Source organism: Xyrauchen texanus, chromosome 14, assembly GCF_025860055.1.
Source record: "Xyrauchen texanus isolate HMW12.3.18 chromosome 14, RBS_HiC_50CHRs, whole genome shotgun sequence".
NCBI lineage: Eukaryota > Metazoa > Chordata > Actinopteri > Cypriniformes > Catostomidae > Xyrauchen > Xyrauchen texanus.
This window is the reverse complement of record NC_068289.1, coordinates 12880245-12903529: the sequence shown is the minus strand read 5'-3', so window position 1 is coordinate 12903529 and position 23285 is coordinate 12880245. Positions and strand designations below refer to the sequence as shown.

At 39.4% G+C, this 23285-nt stretch overlaps 2 protein-coding genes across 11 annotated transcripts in view; one reads left to right on the top strand and one right to left on the bottom strand.

Annotated features, from left to right (window-relative positions):
* LOC127654875 (unconventional myosin-XVI-like) overlaps nucleotides 1-23285 on the bottom strand; it is a 277645-nt gene that overhangs the window by 216044 nt on the left and 38316 nt on the right. The gene's annotated exons all lie outside the window — the stretch shown is intronic.
* Nucleotides 580-15125, top strand: LOC127654871 (uncharacterized). 10 transcript variants are annotated; one of them, XM_052142389.1, is made up of 11 exons: nucleotides 580-678; nucleotides 801-993; nucleotides 1398-1505; nucleotides 2143-2250; nucleotides 2888-2995; nucleotides 3634-3741; nucleotides 4328-4396; nucleotides 5738-7719; nucleotides 7816-7884; nucleotides 12007-12138; nucleotides 14204-15125. In XM_052142389.1, exons 1-8 carry the CDS (start codon nucleotides 581-583, stop codon nucleotides 6473-6475), a joined length of 1530 nt encoding a protein of 509 aa, XP_051998349.1. In that variant the 5' UTR covers nucleotide 580; the 3' UTR covers nucleotides 6476-7719; nucleotides 7816-7884; nucleotides 12007-12138; nucleotides 14204-15125. The 10 variants fall into 10 exon arrangements, with proteins under 10 accessions (XP_051998349.1, XP_051998350.1, XP_051998351.1 ...); XM_052142390.1 differs by lacking the exon at nucleotides 1398-1505; XM_052142391.1 differs by lacking the exon at nucleotides 2143-2250.

Sequence of the window (23285 nt, the reverse complement as noted above, 5' to 3'; positions counted from 1 at the left end):
GAAAATGGTGAGTTGATGCCCGCAAGGCTAGCATTGTGCCAGTCAATAAATCTGATTTTATTATATTGTAGAGTTCAGATTTCTTGTCTTACATTGATACATACAATATCATTGTAATGCAGTAACATTACAATAACATTCTTATCTAGTCTACTTATTGAACATGCTATTTCCGTGTAATTTATTTCACATTATTTTTTTCCTCTATCAGTTTGAAATGCCACCACGAATCAGCCCCTGAAGGATGCCATGCATCATGTTGTTTCAAAGACTGACAAAACATTCAAATTAGATGTGAAGTATATCAATGCAGTGAAAGGTAAGGTCGTGTGATTTTATCATTCAATATTTACCAAGATATGCATGTCCTAACCATAATCTTATGAGCACATTAGTCAGACCCCTGGTTGCAGCTTATTTTAAATCAGCTGCCAACTGTTGATGATTTTTTTGTGTATTTGGCATCCTTTATCTATAAGATTTTAATAATTAAAAAAAAAATTCTGTATTTTGCAGGACGTGGTCTATTTGCAAAGGGTGCCATTTGCAAAGGTGATTTTGTTGTTGAGTACAGGGAGATATGATAAATGATGCAGAACTGCAGAGGAGAAGAAAACGTTACCACGCATCCTGTGCTGCATTTATGTTTGATTTCAAGTGGCGAGGGAAAACATGGTGGTAAGAAGTCAAGTTATAGCAAAGCTATATTCCTTATGCAAAAAGATAGTAAAAATACACTGATTTGTGGTGGTATATTGTAGTACTTGTAATCATCCTTTTCTCATGGTTTCATATTTAAGTATTGATGCGTCAAGAGAAGATGGATCGTATGGGCGGATCGTTAATGATGACCACAAACATCCAAATTGTAAGATGAAGAAAATTGACGTCAATGGAAAGCCTCACCTTTGTCTGTTTGCCCTGGATGACATTAAAGAAGGAGAAGAAATTGCCTATGATTATGGAGGAGAAAACTACCCATGGAGAACACAAGTATGTTGCAAAGCACACTGTGGACAAAATAGCTCATATTTTTGCAACATGTGTCAAACAAGTTGTTGGTTGAATAGATTATAATTTGATCTATTAGAAATCTATGAATCTAATTTGTCTATTCCAATAAATTATATCCAAATCCCCCACTCCCCCCCCAAAAAAATTATACATTAAAGAATGAGTTGGTACAGTCTTAGGCCAAATCTTTTTCCCCCAAGTTATGTGTGGCATACAATGACCATGTTGCAACTAATGGGTGAAATATAATCACAAAAAAACCCAATGATTAACTATGTAAAATGAATGTTTTACTTTCTCAAACCATGTGGTATCTGTTTCAGATTTCTCTCTTGTGTTTCCATGTTCTAATATCTTGTCATTTTGAATGTTGTCTCTTACAGATGACCAGCGCTGCTGTTAATACCAGCACAGCGAGTAACTCTGATCCTTCTCTCCAGTCAGAGACTCAGATGGATGATGAATCTGCTCAAATCAACTCTCCTCAACAGGTACGTTCACATTCATCACTAAAGATTTAGGTTTTTGTCATGGTTTAGTGATTTGTAAGCATATTTTGATGCGTATCTGGTGTAAATTAGTACATTAAACCACATTAAACCATAAAAAATTAAACATGTTTTACGACATGTGTCCAGTAGATTAGTGGTAGTGGAGTATTTAGGGCCAGTTTTATCCTTCACGAGGATTTTTTTCTGGGTTAATTGTTGCATTAAAATGGACACTCACGACGTCCCCACAACACACTTTCAGTCAGTGTTTGAGTTCAAACCTGTGTTTTGAATTTGATGAAACTGGTCCCCATAAGGAACTATAACGTTGTGTGTGAAAGGTCCCCATGAAGCTGGTTTTAATCCAGATGTGTGTGTGAGCGCGCACAGAGTTTGACTGAATTTGATGAAACTGGTCCCCATAAGGAACTATAACGTTGTGTGTGAAAGGTCCCCATGAAGCTGGTTTTAATCCAGATGTGTGTGTGAGCCGCACAGAGTTTGACTGGACAGGAATACATGTTTTAGATGTAGTTGATTTGTCTCTCATTCTCAAACCATGTGGTATCTGTTTCAGATTTCTCTCTTGTGTTTCCATGTTCTAATATCTTGTCATTTTGAATGTTGTCTCTTACAGATGACCAGCGCTGCTGTTAATACCAGCACAGCGAGTAACTCTGATCCTTCTCTCCAGTCAGAGACTCAGATGGATGATGAATCTGCTCAAATCAACTCTCCTCAACAGGTACGTTCACATTCATCACTAAAGATTTAGGTTTTTGTCATGGTTTAGTGATTTGTAAGCATATTTTGATGCGTATCTGGTGTAAATTAGTACATTAAACCACATTAAACCATAAAAATTAAACATGTTTTACGACATGTGTCCAGTAGATTAGTGGTAGTGGAGTATTTAGGGCCAGTTTTATCCTTCACGAGGATTTTTTTCTGGGTTAATTGTTGCATTAAAATGGACACTCACGACGTCCCCACAACACACTTTCAGTCAGTGTTTGAGTTCAAACCTGTGTTTTGAATTTGATGAAACTGGTCCCCATAAGGAACTATAACGTTGTGTGTGAAAGGTCCCCATGAAGCTGGTTTTAATCCAGATGTGTGTGTGAGCGCGCACAGAGTTTGACTGAATTTGATGAAACTGGTCCCCATAAGGAACTATAACGTTGTGTGTGAAAGGTCCCCATGAAGCTGGTTTTAATCCAGATGTGTGTGTGAGCGCGCACAGAGTTTGACTGGACAGGAATACATGTTTTAGATGTAGTTGATTTGTCTCTCATTCTCAAACCATGTGGTATCTGTTTCAGATTTCTCTCTTGTGTTTCCATGTTCTAATATCTTGTCATTTTGAATGTTGTCTCTTACAGATGACCAGCGCTGCTGTTAATACCAGCACAGCGAGTAACTCTGATCCTTCTCTCCAGTCAGAGACTCAGATGGATGATGAATCTGCTCAAATCAACTCTCCTCAACAGGTACGTTCACATTCATCACTAAAGATTTAGGTTTTTGTCATGGTTTAGTGATTTGTAAGCATATTTTGATGCGTATCTGGTGTAAATTAGTACATTAAACCACATTAAACCATAAAAAATTAAACATGTTTTACGACATGTGTCCAGTAGATTAGTGGTAGTGGAGTATTTAGGGCCAGTTTTATCCTTCACGAGGATTTTTTTCTGGGTTAATTTTTGCATTAAAATGGACACTCACGACGTCCCCACAACACACTTTCAGTCAGTTTTTGAGTTCAAACCTGTGTTTTGAATTTGATGAAACTGGTCCCCATAAGGAACTATAACGTTGTGTGTGAAAGGTCCCCATGAAGCTGGTTTTAATCCAGATGTGTGTGTGAGCGCGCACAGAGTTTGACTGAATTTGATGAAACTGGTCCCCATAAGGAACTATAACGTTGTGTGTGAAAGGTCCCCATGAAGCTGGTTTTAATCCAGATGTGTGTGTGAGCGCGCACAGAGTTTGACTGGACAGGAATACATGTTTTAGATGTAGTTGATTTGTCTCTCATTCTCAAACCATGTGGTATCTGTTTCAGATTTCTCTCTTGTGTTTCCATGTTCTAATATCTTGTCATTTTGAATGTTGTCTCTTACAGATGACCAGCGCTGCTGTTAATACCAGCACAGCGAGTAACTCTGATCCTTCTCTCCAGTCAGAGACTCAGATGGATGATGAATCTGCTCAAATCAACTCTCCTCAGCAGGTACGTTCACATTCATCACTAAAGATTTAGGTTTTTGTCATGGTTTAGTGATTTGTAAGCATATTTTGATGCGTATCTGGTGTAAATTAGTACATTAAACAACATTAAACATGTTTTACGACATGTGTCCAGTAGATTAGTGGTAGTGGAGTATTTAGGGCCAGTTTTATCCTTCACGAGGATTTTTTTCTGGGTTAATTGTTGCATTAAAATGGACACTCACGACGTCCCCACAACACACTTTCAGTCAGTGTTTGAGTTCAAACCTGTGTTTTGAATTTGATGAAACTGGTCCCCATAAGGAACTATAACGTTGTGTGTGAAAGGTCCCCATGAAGCTGGTTTTAATCCAGATGTGTGTGTGAGCGCGCACAGAGTTTGACTGAATTTGATGAAACTGGTCCCCATAAGGAACTATAACGTTGTGTGTGAAGGGTCCCCATGAAGCCGGTTTTAATCCAGATGTGTGTGAGCAAGGTTTGCGGGCCAGGAATAATTATTATAATTGTTTTTTTTCTTGCGCTTTTTATTTTTTCATTTCAAATACTATAATAATGTAAAATACTGTTTTCTTTTCTTTTTACAGATTGTGATACAGCTCCGAAATGAAAATGACATTTTAGTACCAAGACTGAGAAGGACTAAAAGTATCATGGTAAGTTCTCAAGTCGCAACAAGAGACTCAGTGGCTATGTTTACATGCACAAGTTGGAGTTTTTCCCTCTTTTGCTCCTCTCTTTTAAATGTTAAAATCCTCGATAATTTGAAAGCGAAAGTTAAATGTGCACGGCTGCACGGGCATTCATAATTTGAGTTCATTACTATGGAAGCTCGCTCTGCTCACTCTTTACATATGATTAAGGTGTTTGCATATGAAGGCTTTTCAGTCTGATTGAGCCGTCAGTCTGATTACTAATGGATTATTTGGTTGCATGTAAACGTAATCATTGTCATTTCTAATTGATCAGTTATTTTGCTTAGAGCTGCCATCAACATTTTATTCTCATTATCAATTACTCATTGAAATATAATTTATGTAATTAATATATTCTTATGTGATAAATCATTTTGACTACAAAATATCAAATCAAAAATTTGCATCCCCTTTTAGTATTGTCACGATACTAGAATTTCTTACTTCGATACGATATAACTTGAAAAATATCGATATTCGATACCATTTTCGATACCACGGAGAAAAAAACTGCCACTATATTAAGGGGGTTGACTAGCTTTCATAAGGTCTCTCGCTCTCTCCCTCTCTGCCGTGCGCGCGCTATGTATGTTGTGTGCGCGCTATCTATGTTATGCGCGCAGTATGTTCTGTCTCGCATGTGAGCTATAGATTCCGGGACATTTGAACTAATTTGCGGGCATCAGGGAGAAGCTATCAATATGTGGGAGACTTCCGGGAGACTTGGGATGTCTGGCTTCATATCAAAAATATTTCCAGATAGCACTCCTGCTGTGTTCTTTATCAACCAAAACTGGTCGCGGGGGCGCCGCATGCACTTGCCATCTTTACATTCACTTCACTTTTGCTATTTAACCAGTGCGAATGAGACGAGTGTGTGTGTGTGTGTGTGTGGTGTTTGTCAACGCGCCTTTGGAGAGAAGTGAAAGTGACAGCTCGGCTAGTATCGATACTTCGGGAAATTAGTATTGGTACCGTTCAGATATTTCAGTATCGATATATCGATATTTTTGACAACACTATCCCCTTTACATTAAACCCAAAACCCATCAGATGTCCTTATTTTTGTCAGATCAACTGCCCAAAACGTTTTATTACACTTAAGAACTTTAGTATAACAAACAGTAAGAAGCAGCAAATAATCACATGTAACTTGTAAATTTAAAACAAAACAATACTTGAACAGTACATTGATTATCACAATAGTTGCCAATTTATGTCTGTTAATGATCAATTAATTAAATGCAGCAGTTCTACCTATTTCTAATTAACTTTTTAATATTTCTTTTTTTTTCATTTAAGATGAAAGACATGGATCTTCAAGATTCTGGGGAGCTCTTTGATTCTACACCAGAGAGTTCAGATAATTATGTTCCAGATACCACTTCCGACAGTGACAGTGATGTTAGCCTTACACTGAACCCAACAAAACGTCAGCTTCTTGATGAACTGGATATGAATGAATCTGCCTCTGTAAGCTTCCCTGACTGTGACACAACAACGTCAGACAAAATGCACAGCCTTACATCTAAAGCATCTGGAACAGTAGAAGAGCCCAGTTCAAGTCAGAACACAATAGACTGCGTAGTTGTTAATGCATACCAAAAAAGAGATGGCGGTAGAGTGTATAACAAGAGACATTACTGCTTGTATTGCTCCAAACCTTACGCTAAGATGGCAAGGCATCTAGAAAGTTCACATGCAAATACATCTGATGTGGCTAGAGCTCTAAGCTTTCCAAAAGGTTCAAAAGAGAGAAAAAACAGCTGGATTATATTCGCAACAAAGGGAACTATGCCCACAATGCTGCTGTTATGGAATCAGGAAATGGGGAACTGGTGCCATTTAAACGACCACCTAAAAAAGCACAGGGAGAGGATTTCATGCATTGTGCGTACTGTCAAGGACTTTTTACAAGAAAGGTCCTGTGGCGTCATATGCGTTCTTGTAGACTTCAACCTCAGTCAGTCCCCCCCAAACCAGGAAAAAACCGTGTTCAGTCCATGTGTACATACACGGGGCCTGTGCCTTCAAACATGACCAAACAACTGTGGGGAGTAATCAGTGCCATGAATCCTGACCCAATCACAGATATAATAAAAAATGACAGAGTAATTACTGAAATTGGGCAGCACTTGTTGAACAAAGGAGGGCTATCAGCCAAAAATAAACAGAATGTGCGGGAGAAGATGCGAGAATTGGGAAGGTTGATTCACAAGGCGAGGAGAGTCACCTCTTTAAAAACGATGGAAGATTGTGTAAATCCAAAGAAGTACATGGAGACTGTCAAAGCTGTGAAGTATACGTGTGGGTATGACAGTGAAACGGACAAGTTCATGATTCCATCGCTTGCAAACAAGCTTGGGAATTCCCTGGTTAAAGTGAGCAAACTCTTAAAAGCTCAGGGATTAATCTCAAATGACAAACAGCTTGTTAAGAACGCCAGTGAGTTTCTAGAAGTCCATGAGAACAAGTGGAACGAGATGATCTCAGCTACAGCATTGAGGAACATCAGTGAAGCAAAGTGGAATGTGCCCACTATCATGCCCTTTACTGAAGACGTCCAGAAAATGCATACATATCTCAGTGAAGTGCAAGACAAGTGGTTCAAAACACTCTCTGAAAGTCCCTCTACTAAAGCCTGGATGGAGCTGGCAAAGGTGTGTCTAGCCCAGATGATTCTCTTTAACCGCCGCAGGGAAGGAGAGGTTTCGAGCATGCCTTTGTCTGCATTTCTATCAAGAGACACTTCTGATCCACATGAGGATGTGGACTGGGCACTCTCTGAAGTGGAAAAAAACTCTGCAGACACTTCACAAGGGTTATCACAAGGGGAAAGCGTGGTCGACCAGTTCCAATTCTTCTGACTCCAAAAATGCTATGTGCCTTAGAACTCCTTGTTAAGCAGAGAGAGGCTTGTGGGGTTCTGAAAAACAATCCCTATATGTTTGCAAGACCAGAAGCCATGACACATTTTCGAGGGTCAGACTGCCTCCGTGGCTTTGCTAAGGTGTGTGGCGCAAAGTGTCCCAAGTCACTGACATCTACAAGACTGCGAAAGCATGCCGCAACGCTTTCAACTGTGCTGAATATGACTGACACAGAGATGGACCAGCTGGCAAACTTTCTTGGACACGACATAAGAATCCATCGTGAGTTCTATCGACTCCCTGAGAAGACCCTGCAACTTGCCAAGATCAGCAAAGTTCTAATGGCTCTTGAGCAAGGAAGATTAGCTGAGTTCCATGGCAAGAACTTGGATGAAATTGGGATAGATCCTGATGGTGTGTTTTATTTGACTTTTGTTTGATTTTCTGTTTACCATCTATTCATATACCATGTGTTTTACCATTGCTAAGCTGTACTTTGAACTTCCACAGAAAAAGTTATTGACTGTGATGAGGAAGACGGGAGCATACAAGAGAGACACTGTTCATCTACTGTTGACGGTTTGTATTACTTTCAAAATACACTACTAGATTTTGCAGTTATTCATAGTTTTCAGTCACTTAACTTGTGAAGAAACATCATAGCCAACATTAAAAAAGATTCTTCAGTATGCTGAACAAACGTTTTTTACTGAAACTGCTCATTGTGTAATGAGTCAAATGCCTCCAAGCTATTCTTCAAAATGTCTTACACTAAACATTTATTCTGGAGTGAATATTTTTTGTGGAGTTTACTACTATAAAAATTATATTTCATAAGAGAAACGAGCAAATTTGTCGTAAAATGCTAGCTGATCCGCTCTCTTCTCGTGTTGGTTGTGTCATGGCACTAAACGAACCATGTCAGATTGAGTATTTAACCATTTTATTTCATGTCTTAGTTTGCTTGAGCTTATGTTTGATTAAATGTCTGCTGTAGTGTTGTCACGATACCAAAATTATGACTTCGATACGATACCAGACTAAAATACCTCGATATCGATACCATGGGGAAAAAAACGAAAACAGTAAAAGTAACTGAAAAATATGACAGAACTTACAATTCATTGTTTTATAAATTAATAATAAAAAAAAAAAAACTTAACTTTGTTCCTTCAATGCTTTTTTTACCATTACCTTTATTAAATAAAAGAATAATAATAATTAGCAAGTGCCAGTGTGTACGTCCTTACAAAGATGTTTGCAACATTGGCATTATTATCAATCATGTTAACATTTGCTAACCTTTCACAATTCTGAACAGGTTGGGATGACCAAAATCTTATTTCATGAAACGAGTTATTTAATATATTTTAAATGTAATTTTATAATTACAATATAGATATTTAATTCTATTTTTGTTATTTAAAATAAGCAAAAAAGCAAATTACAAACAATAGAGACAAATAAAATAAACAGTGCTTCATTTCTTTTTTGAATGCTACTGTTAAATAAACCTAGTACTGTAGCTGAAAAAAATTAAGTCTTCACTCTATAAATTAATTATAGACTGATTCTTAATAAATATATACATTTATTCAGTCAAGCATTGGGTGATTGTCTATTTTCTGTTGTTTCATCAACATTAATTAAACAGAATATTATGCTGCTGGTCCGGCCCTTTAAAGGGATAGTTCACTTTGAAATTAATTTTTGGTATGTTTTAGCTTACCTCAAGGGCATCCAAGATGTAGGTGTCTTTGTTTCCGCAGTAGTTTAAATTTTGATATTTTTAGGTCAAACCGTTCTTGTCTGTCAGTCATATAATGCAGGTCTATGGTCACTTCCTCAAAGAGCATGCACAGAGAAGTCCAAATTAAACATGATTTAATGACTCGTAAATGTAAGTACACATTGATGGCCTAAGACACGAAACGAGCAGTTTGTGTGAGAAAACGAACACTATTTATATCGTTTTTACCTCTTGTAAACACAGCCACGTCCAAGTGATCTGAAGGCACGGGCACTTCGGTCTTTTCCGGCAAAGCGCCGGAATGCGCCGAAGTGATCTCGTCGCGTGTACATCACTCATACAATTGTTTTATTTTTTATTTTTTTTAATTGTTTTCTTTTACGACGGTTTAAACATCCCAGATAAGCGCAAATTAGTACCATTTTAATTAGCCGTCTTACCTACAATCTCTGTTCTGTGTAAACAATGAGTGACGTACCTGCCGCGAGAGATCCCTTCCGGCGCTTGCCGGAAAAGACCGAAGCGCCCGCGCCCTCAGGCAATACGTTCTTTGCCTCAGATCACTTGGACGTGGCTGTGTTTACAAGAGGTAAAAACGATATAAATAGTGTTCGTTTTCTCACACAAACTGCTCGTTTCGTGTCTTAGGCCATCAATGTGTACTTACATTTACGAGTCATTAAATCATGTTTAATTTGGACTTCTCTGCATGCTCTTTGAGGAAGTGACCATAGACCTGCATTATATGACTGACAGACAAGAACGGTTTGACATAAAAATATCAAAATTGAAACTACTGCGGAAACAAAGACACCTTGACACCCAGGGATGCCCTTGAGGTAAGCTAAAACAAACCAAAATTTAATTTCAAAGTGAACTATCCCTTTAAGACCTGCACGTAGGTTTCCTAATGGAACACATACGATTTATATTTACAAACGGTTTACATTCACTAAAGACATACCTGACTGTGTTTACGTGAATACTTGCCAGAACGTACATTTTTACCTAGAATTTTGATTATTCAATCCAAATAATCCACGAAAGAGAACTGAAGTGGCAATGACATGCTGTGTGAAAGGCGTGTGTGTTTGTGCGCTCTTCAGGTCTGAGTCCGGCAGCGCGAGCATGTCCCGCGCTTTATTTTGTCATCATGCATATTTCGCTGTGCGTATATATTTTACTGTTCTGATTTCATTCATTAGTGAATGTAAACAGTGGAAGCAGAGCTCTGCACACACGTCCTGACTCCGACTGTCACACATCGACGCAAAATAAAGAAATACTGCTCTTATTATTTAGAGTGCTGTCACTCTTAAAGTACCGGTACTAATAAAATTTCATATCGTACCGATTTTAATAGCTGGGTATCGCGATACCTTTCTAGTATCGGTATATCGTGCAACTCTAGTCTGCTGGAAAGATGCAGTTCAATTATACTTGCAATAATGAAGAATTGCACAGGATTAGGGTTTATTGTACTTTAATGATTTTAAATAATTATTGCGTAAGTGTAATAAATAACACAGTGTATTGTCTGTTGGAAACTTTTCCTTTGTCGAAGCAGAGACAAGGAGACATTGGGATATCTTTCAAGCAGGATTCTTTGAGAACTCGCTGTGCATCGCTGTAGTCATCCCAGTCTAGTCTAACTAAGGCAGTGTACCTTGTAGTTTATATACCTTTCAAGGGGAGGGATTTACATAGAGGTGGAGACACTCTGAAACAAAGCATGTAAATGAAGTACGGAAGTCTGCTCGTTACGGAAATTCCCCAGCCCTGATCTCATCAGCATAGCAGTGTGATTCAGATGCATAGTTGATAATCCACTCAGCCTGACTATTTAACGACTGGAACAGGGGCTCCTAGAGTCATATAAAGACAAAGGCTCAATCCCAATTCATCCCTTGCCCCTACCCCTTGTTTTCGAGTGTACACCATGGCCCTTAAAACAGAGTTACAAGGGCCAAGGGGTTGAAATATTCCCCTACAAAATGGAACAACCCTTCATGAACCCGACACGTCATCAGTCGTCCTTCATGAACCCGACACGTCATCAGTCGTCCTTCATGAACCCGACACGTCATCAGTCGTCCTTCATGAACCCGACACGTCATCAGTCGTCCTTCATGAACCCGATACGTCATCAGTCGTCCTTCATGAACCCGATACGTCATCAGTCGTCCTTCATGAACCCGATACGTCATCAGTCGTCGGCGATGGCTCTGACGTTACAGAGTTTTTACAGGATTTCTACATGACAACGACTGACAATCAGCGCAGCTTCTCTTAACTTTGAGGAAACATGATGATATAACATTCATTATAACATTCCTTCCTCGAAATGTATGTCTTTTCTGTTTCGGAAAGGTAATTTATTATACAATTTCTTCATTTAAATGACTCTATTATTATCATAAGAGTAAATAAAGTGCATGGTGGTGTCATCTGGGGCTAAATTTAAATGTTTAACCGTTTGTGAAGCATCTCGCCGGTGATTCGCGATGCATTCTGTGAACTTTCTCGTAGCCCTCCGTTTGGAGTGTGCCTCTGAAAAGGGCTATGTAGCCCTACCCCTTCGCCCTACCCCTCGATCTCAACAAGACTCGGGACACCCTACCCCTAGACGTGAACGTGCAAAACGGAGGGGTAGGGCCAAGGGGTGAATTGGGATTGAGCCAAAGAGTGAGTCTCAGTAATCTGACTCATTTAACCTACAATAGAGAGAAACAGGACTGGCAGGAATCTCTTGCTGGAAAACTCTGATATAATCATCATTTATAACTCAAATGCAAAATTCAGTCTACTAAACTTTCTCAGTTTATATACTATTGTATTGGAACCTAAATTAAACATTTAATAAATTTGTAACACAACAATTGTCAGCATTCTATAGTACATTTAAAGTGTATATCTTTCTGAAAAAGTTTAACTTTGATTATTTTCCATAGAACCATCTTCAGAGGTGGCACTTCCTCCTACCGAGAGGAATGACATGCCGCCACCACCCAAGAGACCACGCAGACCACCATCAGATGAAGAGATGCCTTCAGGAGCCAGTGCTGTGAGGCCTTCTTCCAAAGGTGAACTCTTTACACATTTCTAAGACTAAATTAGACAATTTAGGAGCACTTTGATACCCCGATCTCAGACCAGATCACTAAATGCTGATTTTGTTTTTCGCTGTTTCCCTTTTGATACGTTTCCACCAAAACTTTAGCGATTTGAACACTTTGCAACTAAATTGTTCCTCTACACATGAATTTCAATATCATAATGCTCAGGAACCCATCTGTGGTTGTTTAGAGGGTTACTTGGTTGATGCTAGAATCTACTAGGTGCTTTGTGGCACTAGTAGGAACTGTAGCTGTTCTAATAATTGAAATATCAGGAATAACTATCTGGCGAGCTCCGGAGAGGGCGGCGCGTCTTGGACGGTGAGAGCGGCGAGAAGTTGAAATCAGGTCAACTTTATGGTAATGAGCAATGACGTGGTTCAGCGGCAACCAATCGGAATGTAGAAGTGCTTCGTTTGAGAGGATTCCAGAGAATGCAGTCAAGTTACTTTTAGGTTCCGACCACATTATTTCCCAAGCAAAATAGAGGAGAGATTGATTAATTGAATTTGATAAGAAGGCACGCAACACTATTTATAGGCAAAGTTTTTGCGCTAGAGCACTTGTTTTTCAGCGGGAATGCAAATTAGAATAGCACTTAACCATGAACACAAAAGCCACACCACACAAATGGCTTTTAATTGGTTTATTTCATTAGCAAACATGTCACTATAATTAAGTTCTTTCCATTGATCAATTTTCTGCAAAAATAACTACTGACGTGCTTGTTTGCTTTATGGCCCCTTTAAATAAAGTTTTAAAAAGACCAAGTATTCGATCTACATCAGAGTGTCCACGAATCTTTCCACGGCGTCGCTGGCAGGGCTGGCAGAGCGGCGGCGGTGTGAACGTAGGGTATCTCCTGGAGAAGTTTGAGTGGATAGATGCATAAAAATTACTTGCAGCCAAGACATTGATCCTAATATATTTTCCTTTTCCCCAATGATCATTTCAGGCCAAGTGACAATGTAAAAATCACTGTTTGATTGACAGTGTAATTCTATTTATAGATAGTGCAAATAATTTCTCTTGCAATATAGATGCTGACTAAAGATTTTTCTAGTTGACTAAGTTTAAAATGAATGACTACTAATCACATTTTTATACTAATAAGCCTTAACTAATAATAATGAGCCTTTAATTGCCTATATAATATAAAGCCTAATCAGCGCTCAAGCGCACACATAAAGCTCCACAGCGCACCGGCAAACATTGAACCATCATTACTAAACATTGTAATAATTTATTGGTAATGTTTTGGGCTGCAGAGATTAAGTCAACGATGCTGACTCATCTCCACAGTGATGCGCATATATGCACGTTTCATACGGATTACATAATCTGAGAATATTTATTTTACACTTGAATTGGTTCCTTTAAAAGCAGACATTTCAAGCTTTCTATAGATATATTTATCGTGTGTGAGGTGAGTATATGCTGAGTTTCGGCTCATTTCTGTGACGCTCAAGTTTACTGAGACAGCAGAAAGCACATCCTGATTGTTTTCATTATTTTACAAAAGCAAAACATTTTGTAGTTATTGAGTTTACAGAAATAATAGAAAATGAAATTTGACCCTTTACAGTTTGCATTACTCTTATCTATATGAATAAAAGGACAAGAGTATTGTAAGTAAAATGATGGCGCCGGCGCCTGTATGTACTGCAGTAAAGCGTCTCTCCACACACACACACAGATATGAGTCTAATAATAACACATTTATCAGGTTCACATTAGAGTGAGCGACTTGTAAGGTTAATACTACTCGCATGTTTCAAGTGATAAGCCATATTTAAGGTCAATGACTGATAGGCGAATGTTTGGATTTCCTGCCGACTGCCGTTATTGATCTGTCCGTCACAGCCTGCATGATTTCCTGCGGGGGGTTTCCTGCGACTAACCGACTAATAAAATCGTGGTTAACTATTAGAGGGCAGACCTAATAAATACTGATAATAGGATTTAGAACTTTGGATTGGAATTCCAGTACACACACTTTCTCATTTCAATAGTTTTTTCTGTCCACTTTTAGGTAAAAGTACCCAGAAGACACCCTGGCAGCAGACAGAGGTGCAGGCGGTTGAAAGGCACATGCAGCGATTCATCACATCGCTCACTGTACCAGCAAAGAGCGACTGTGAGAAATGTTTGAAAGCTGAACCAGGAGCGCTGAAGAACCGCGATTGGAAGACTGTAAAATTTTACATTTATAATCGTATTACAGCTTACAAAAAGAAATTGCAGTGCAAATAATAATAATGTTAAGATCCAACTCTGTCATGGCAGGTTTTGTTCAAGATGTTAAAAGGTTAAAGATGTTTTTGGGTTTACTAACCCTTTAAAACTACAGAAACACGTGTAGGCTATAGAATAACTTTATTTGAAATGTTTTATGATGACCACCAGTCGGAAAGCATTGGTCGAACAAAGTTATTTTATGGTTGTAGTTTGTTTAAATCCACATGTATGTGAAAGCATGTGTGAAAGTTATATATATGTTTTTTTTTATACTTTTAATATCAGGACTTTGTTTTGAGGTATGACTCCATTTGAGTTATTTTGTTAAGTTGAACTCAATAAAAGTTGAATTCAGCAATTGTAATGTAAATTAATGTATTGAAGCTCAATTAGTAGTAGATTTTTTTAAATACGTATCAGGTGAATGAGTAGCAGCTGATGCTGGGAGGTTGACTGAAAAATTACAATTATAGAAAGAATAGTTTGAAGTGGAAAGGTTTGAATGTTTGACTTGTGGTTATGAAATGGGTTGGAAAATATCCAGAAAATAATTCACTACTTGCATGCAGTCCTCCATTCACATACAATCCACTTCTATCACACTACTATTCCAATCAAACGTAGGAACAATCCATCGATCCAAACAAATATTCTGCATGTTGAGGAGATGATTACAAGCACAACACTAGGGCCTGGTTTCACAGACAGGATTTAGATTAAACCAGGATTAGGCCTTTAGTTCAATTAGAACATTTAAGTAGCTTTTTTTAACGTTTCTTAGAAATAAACATTACTGGTGTGCGTCTTGAGACAAAACAATGGTACTTGGACACAATGGACTTAATTTAAGATGTGCTTTCAGTTAAAACGGCTTAAACACGGACTTTAGTCTGAGACTATCTTAAGCCAGGTCTGTGAAACCAGCCATAGGTATTCTATGCAAGAGTGAAGCTTTGCATCACTGGCACCATTTGCAGGCCTCACTATCTCTCCACATTAACTAATCGAAGTTTTGTACCAATGTATATTTTAATTCTACTTGGTTGTAGATTCAACCCATTTTTAAGGGCAAATGGACAAATGCAATCTGAGGATTTACTTTATATAAATGCTTATTATTTGTCAAATATTGATAGAACAATAAGTATATCTAGGTCCCCACAAATCAAATGGGAGGCTGTGTGAATTATGCAAATTAGGTCCCCACAAATCAAATGGGAGGTTGTGTGAATTATGCAAATATTATGCAAAGTAGGTCCCTATAAGACATGTCCACTCGATGTTTCAAAGGTCCCCATTGCACATGGTCAAATCATTACTTCATCAATTCAGATATTTGAAGGCGTGTATAAGTTATCAATGCTATGGTAAGTATCCCTAATTTTTTTTATACCTCTAGAACCTTTAGAAAGGGTGGTCCCCACAGGTGATGGTCATAAAGTTGGTCCCCATCCAACATGGAAACCAGTATGTGTGTGTGTGTGTGTGTGTGTGTGTGTGTGTGTGTGTGTGTGACAGAACTCAGAGTCAGATAGAAGAGAATGATACCTTAAGCACAACAGTCGGTAGGTTTTACACCCTCACCCAATATCAAGTTGTTCTGAACCAGCTGGTGAACACCGTTATGAGAAGTATTTTAGTCCCATGCAAATTCATTTTTGGATGGGGCTGTGGGCACGACGTTGCAGAAATAGAATCCAAGTCAAAAACTGATTAACATAGAAAAGAAAAACTTTTATAGAGTGTTGCGGTGTCACGTCACATCTGGTTAGGACACATTGTAACAGATAATATGTTCAAAGAACCTATCAGCTTGCACCATGTAGAGTTTAATGACTGAACTCAAGTCATTTCTACTGTTGTGTTTCAATCTGTGTAATTTCCTGTTAAAATCCATCCTGTCACACCGAGCAAAACAGCGCATTGCAGGAACGCCACTAGCACTGCATCATATTGGGCTGTGAGAGGCTTGTAAACGTTCTCATTTGCTCACTCCCAGAGCTCTGTCATTATTCCATTATCCTGACAGCCATTTTATGTTTCCTCTGCAAACCACCTGCCAAAATACATGACCATGATATGTTGCATCATTCCGCTCCATTCCACAGACTTTGAAAAGTAGAACACGACACTTCAATCTAAATCCTTGTGTAAACCAACTACAGAGCCCTTAGACTTTCAGGTCATTTGTGAGATGTTTCTGACCTCTTGGTCTTTTAGTGTAATGGGTACTGTTGTTTGTGGTCATCTTTAATTTGAATTGCAGAAATGGAACGATGATTTAGTGGCATTTACATGGACGCTGCGACACAGTGCTGTGTAAAGAATTATGCCTGTTGCCCTCCCATATAGTCTTCAGTGGAGTGCTGGGTAATATCTTTTAATAGTGGGCTTGTTCTGTGAGGGTTTTCTTGTCATTGTGCTTTATGAAATGTACTTCTCAACTATGAATTAGATATTGCTGGGCATTAATTTTAAAAGATTTCCTCCAAGATCTTGGCTGCTTCTCAATCCTCAAAATTACACAATTTCCTCACTCCTCAATAATTTGGACACACTTGATTTAAATAATTTTTTGTGTAATCTTGAAAACTTTTTGCTCTAAAGGCTTATGCTTAAGTGGCTGAATTTAGCTTTGCAGACAAATATACCTGAACAAAAAATGTAACAAAAATAAAATTATATATATATATATATATATATATATATATATATATATATATATATATATATATATATATATATATTAAAAAATATATGTTTGGACTAAATAGTGAAAGAAAAGCTGCAAATGAGTGTCCAGCAAATATAGGAACTAATTTCAAGACTACTGAAAATGTACACAGCTTCATAACCCAACCTTGGTGAAAATTAGATGTGAATGTGGAAAATATACACATACAGAATGAGATAACATACAAAACTAACTACATAAAAATAACCTGTAGAGCTTTGAGACTTCGGTGTGAGAATATATTCATAAGCTCATTCAATTTATCATATTGACACTGAGAATATCCCAATAACATGCTGAGACCTGCGGCAAACAGAGCTCCCATCAGCATTTAGATACAGCATATAAAACAATCCAGCTGGAATTGATTTCATCAATCTGAGAGCACCACATTCTGCTGCACCCACTCTCATAGAGGCCTGATCAAGTTAGGAAAATGAGGTTGACCACTAATAAGAAACACATATACAAATGTGAAAGCCTACAATACAAAGGATTGTGACCATGCACTCAAATAAAGAAACTGATATTGGAGCCACCATGTATAGGTCCTCTGTGGTTGTGAACACTGGCAGAGACTCTGGAATGACCTCTGTGTTCATGAACACTGGCACTGACTCGGGAACAACCTCCGTGGTTGTAAAAATGGGCAGAGAATTGGGAATCACCTCTGTGGTCGTAAACATGGGCAGAGACTTTGGAATGACCTCTGTGGTTGTGAACACTGGCAGAGACTTGGGAACGACCTCTGTGGTCATGAACAATGGTAGAGACTTGGGAACAAGCTCCGTGGTTGTGAACACTGGCAGAGACTCGGGAATGACCTCTGTGTTCATGAACACTGGCACTGACTCGGGAACGACCTCCGTGGTTGTAAAAATGGGCAGAGAATTGGGAATCACCTCTGTGGTCATAAACATGGGCAGAGACTTTGGAATGACCTCTGTGGTTGTGAACACTGGCAGAGACTTGGAACGACCTCTGTGGTCATGAACAATGGTAGAGATTTGGGAACAAGCTCCGTGGTCGTGAACACTGACAGAGACTCTGGAACGACATCCATGGTTGTGAGTACAGGCTGAGACTGGGGAACGACCTCCGTGGTTATGAACATGGGAAGAGACTGGGGAATGACGTCTGTGGTCGTGGGCATGGGCGGAGAATCGGGAACGACCTCCGTGGTCGTGTACACAGGAAGAGATTTGGGAATGACCTCTGTGCTCGTGGGCAGAGACTCGGTAATGACCTCTGTGGTCATGAACATGGGCAGAGACTTGGAAACAGAAGCCTTTCTTTTCTTCCTCGAGAAAAGACGAGGCTGTCAATGCTGGCATTGGGACACACGAGGCATTGGCCAAGGCAGGTGTGGGCATTGGCTCATTGGCCATGGCAGGCTTGGCTGTTGGCTCGCTGGCTGTGGCCGACACGGGCATGCGAAGACTGACAAAGAAACCAGGGGGCTTAAATACACAAGGGGAAACAAGGGAAAGAGGAACACCTGGGGAAACAATCAGGGGAAAACCAATCATAAAAAGAAAACACAAAAGAAGCTAACTTCGCCCCTTCTGCAAACTATGGCAAGCCGCATGCGCTGAGTGCATGAAGTATACAATATTCCACACTCCGTTTTGGCTGGTTGAAAAAGTGCATCATCTTAAGTGTACTTAAAGTACACTTCTTTTGCTGCATTTGAGTGTTAAAATACTACTTGCAGTACTTACAATACAAAATGGCAAATAATACAAAATGTGTGGTTTGGGACGCATTTCTATTGGTAAGAAAAAAATCTTATGATCTCTAATGACTGCTTAGAAAGGTAAAATCTCTACAATCCACATGACACCATCTGAGGTGTCATTTGCATCCTTGTCGACCCAGTTACACACCAAAGTGTAATCTTATCCCTAAGTATGATCAATAGTAATAGTAAATATTGGCTAAGCAAGCACCATTAATAAATAGCATTACCCAAAATGGAAGTCCTACTTGTTATTCTGCACTCATGCAAACATAAACTCAGCAAAAAAAGAAACGTCCTCTCACTTTCAACTGCTTTTATTTTCAGCAAACTTAACGTGTAAATATTTGTAAAAATATAAAATCATTCAACAACTAAGACATGTGACTAACAGAAATGGAATAGTGTGTCCCTGAACAAAGAGGGGCGGGGGGCAAAATCAAAAGTAACAGTCGGTATCTGGTGTGGCCACCAGCTGCATTAAGAACAGAAGTGCATCTCCTCCTCATGGACTGCACCAGATTTGCCAGTTCTTGCTGCGAGATGTTACCCCACTCTTCCACCAAGGCACTTGCAAGTTCCCCAACATTTCTGGGATGAATGGCCCTAGCCCTCACCCTCCAGTCCAATAGGTCCCAGACATGCTCAATGGGATTGAGATCCCGGCTCTTCGCTGGCCATGGCAGAACACTGACATTCCTGTCTTGCAGGAAATCACACACAGTACAAGCAGTATGGCTGTTAGCATTGTCATGCTGGAGGGTCATGTCAGGATGAGCCAGCAGCAAGAGTACCATGTGAGGGAGGAGGATGTCTTCCCTGTAACGCACCGCATTGAGATCGCGGGATTGTGCATTCTTGGTGTAACTCGGGGAGTTGTTATTGCCATCCTGTACCTGTCCCAGAAGTGTGAAATTTGGATGTACCGATCCTGTGCAGGTGTTGTTACATGTTATCTGCCACTGCAAGGATGATCAGCTGTCCTTCTTGACTCCCTGAAGCACTGTCTTAGTCATCTCACAGTACGGACATTGTAATTTATTGCCTTGGCCATATCTGCAGTCCTCATGCCTCCATGCAGCATGCCTAAGGCACGTTCACGTAGATGAGCAGGGAGTTACAGAAATACTCTAACCAGCCGCCTGTCACCAACATTCATCAATGCAATTATATCATCTATGCATTATCTAATCAGCCAATCGTATAGCAACAGTGTAGTGCATAAAATCAGGCAGATGCAGGTCATGAAGTTCACTTAACGTTCATTTCATGCCCAGATGGCATCTCACCAGCGAGCCTTCGATCCTGTGCTAACCAACTGGCCCCAATCTTCACACAGATCTTCAATAGATCACAGGAGTAGTGTGAAGTCCCAAGCTGCTTCAAACGCTCAATTATTATCTGTCCCTAAGAAACCAAAAATCACAGGACTTAATGACTACAGACCTGTCACCCTGAAGTCTGTGGTCATGAAGTCATTTGAGAGACTGGTGTTGGCCCACCTGAAGGACATAACTGGACCCTTTCTGGATCCCCATCAATCGAGCAAACAGGTCTGTGGATGATGCAGTCAACATGGGATTGCATCATGTCCTGCAACATCTGGACAGACTGGGGACTGGGGACAGACTTCAGCTCGGCTTTCAACACCATCATCCCAGCTATTCTCCGGACTAAGTTAAACCAACTCCTTGTTCCCATGTCTATCAGTCAGTGGATTACCAGCTTTCTGACGGACAGGCAGCAGCTTGTGAGACAGGGAAAATTCACTTCCAACACCTGTACCACCAGCACTGGCGCCCCCCAGGGATGTGTGCTCTCCCCACTACTCTTCTCCCTCTACACCAATGACTGCACCACCAAGGATCCTTCTGTCAAGCTCCTGAAGTTTGCAGATGACACCACTGTCATCAGCCTCATCCGTGATGATGATGAATCTGCATACAGAAAGGAGGCTGAATGGCTGGCTCACTGGTGCAATCATAACAACCTGGAGCTGAACACGCTCAAAATGGTGGAGATGATTGTGGACTTTAGGAGGAACACCCCAACATTGTCCCCCTCACCATTCTATACAGCAGGTGCTGCTGAAACAGGTGCTGCTGAAACAGTTCTACTCAGCAGTCATTGAGTCTGTCCTCTGCACTTCAATAACTGTCTGGTTTGGTGCAGCTACAAAATCAGACATCAGAAGACTACAGAGGACAGTTCGGACTGCTGAGAGGATTATTGGTTGCCCCCTGCCACCCTTCAAGAACTATACACTTCCAGAGTGAGGAAAAAGGCTGTAAAAATCACACTGGACCCCACTCACCCAGCCCATTAGCTTTTTGAACTGTTGCCTTCTAGCCGATGCTTCAAAGCTCTGAGCACCAGAACCGTCAGACACAGGAACAGTTTTTTCCCCTCAGGCTATTCTTCTCATGAACAATTAAATTTGCACCATTGAGCAATAATTATGTGCAATACACAGTTAAGTCTATTTATATTATCCAACATATCCACTTCTGCCATTACATACATTGCTCTGTACATAATATACTGTATTTTGCTCTTTATATAACAGATTTGTATTAGATTTGCACTACGTGTGTGTATGTGGGTATGTATGTAGGTGTGTGTCTGAGTGTATGTATGTGTATGTATCATTCTTTTTTTATTATTATTATTATTATTATATAGTTTTTTTAATTATCTATGTCTTGCTGCTGTTTTTGTATTGTTTTTGAATTGTTATGCATTGGAAGCTCCTGTCACTAAGACAAATTCCTTGTATGTGTAAGTATACTTGGCAATAAAGCTGATTCTGATTCTGATTCTGATATCATCCATCAGAATGGGGAACAAATGCGATCTCAGTGATTTGGACCGTGGCATGATTGTTGGTGCCAGATGGGCTGGTTTGAGTATTTATGTAACTGCTGATCTCCTGGGATTTTCACACACATCAGTCTCTAGAATTTACTCAGAATGGTGCCAAAAACAAAATATATCCAGTGTGTGGCAGTTCTGTGGACGGTTCATCCTCACCCACATCTCATCTCAAACAGCACAGTGTAACCCTTACACTGCTTCCAAGCCTGCCCTTTACCTTTCTGACCTCTGGAACAACCCTAAAGTCCCGATTATGTAGTATTTACACATTTTGACACTTATAATGATTAAAGGGTTACTTTGCTGAATATGTTCCCAGGATTCCTCTGGGATATTTGTAGACTGAGCCTAAAATAGTCCATGCATAAAAAATCAACCAGACTAAAAGTCCGACTGCGAGCATCTCAGACAGAGAAGAAATGTCAGCATTAACACACACACACACCCTGTGAAAAACAAACCAAAGAGACTTGATCCAATGGAGCGTATCTGCATACACTAAATTTTAAGTGTGGTGACCAGTCTTTTGTCTTTGTTTTGTACAGACATGTGTTGAGCTGGCATATCGCTTTACATATTGCAAACAAAACTGGAAATGTTCTCAATTTGTCTAGCTTTGATCTGATTGGCTGGCTTTATGCACTTCTGGATAACCTGGACTCAAACAATCACATTCCCATACCAAAATTTTTGTAAAATGATTTGTACATGGCTCGTTATACATATCGCAGCACTTTCCTTGTGAAATGAACACTAGAGGCGATACAACAACAATTGCTTTTATTCCCTTTCACACAAATCACGAGTAAAACTAAAGACTGTCAGTTCAGAAACACCTACTTTATGTCCTGTTCCTCACATAATACTATCTAATGTCATCAGAATAAGATAGTGTAGTATCAGTTTTACTACAGCACATGACTTGTAAGGTGAGACAGTTTAACATTTGCATTACATGATTGCATTATATTACATAAACAAATTCAATTTCATCAAATTACAGCAGCTCAACTGATAGAGTGTACTTGTGATGCAAAGTCCTAAAGAGCACATGAGTCAAAATGCGACACGAAAGGGTCATAGAGCAACCATAAAATGATGTATTTGTTTCAGCAATTGCATTTTCCATGTCACATTTGCTTTTTATGACACTATCGGTTAGGTTTAGATTTAAGGTTTAGGGTACAAAGGTATTTTTATGATTTAAAACTTGATTAAGAATTAACCATTAAAATCACATCTGTTTGCGAAAACCGTTACTGGCCTTTAGTGCCACACTGTGAATATTTAATCACGGAACTACCAAAATTCTGATTCTGATTGTTCATTCTGTTTATAATTTTTATTACATAGTAATTTTTTAGTTTGTCTACACTGTAAGAGGCTGGATGATTTCAGAAATGTGTCTGTCTGTGCATCTATATCAGCATATATTCTCTCAATTCAAGGAATGAATGTCTGATTCAAGACTGGTAATCTCTGATATTAGCTATCACTGTATCCAGTAGCCAAGCAACATTGATGCCTTAA

Excerpts from the sequence above, each read along its gene's own strand:
- LOC127654871 (XM_052142389.1), top strand. The coding sequence starts at position 581 with ATGATAAATGATGCAGAACTGCAGAGGAGAAGAAAACGTTACCACGCA. Across the intron at positions 994-1,397 it reads ACTACCCATGGAGAACACAA|ATGACCAGCGCTGCTGTTAA; the intron begins GTATGTTGCAAA and ends TGTCTCTTACAG. Across the intron at positions 2,251-2,887 it reads AAATCAACTCTCCTCAACAG|ATGACCAGCGCTGCTGTTAA; the intron begins GTACGTTCACAT and ends TGTCTCTTACAG.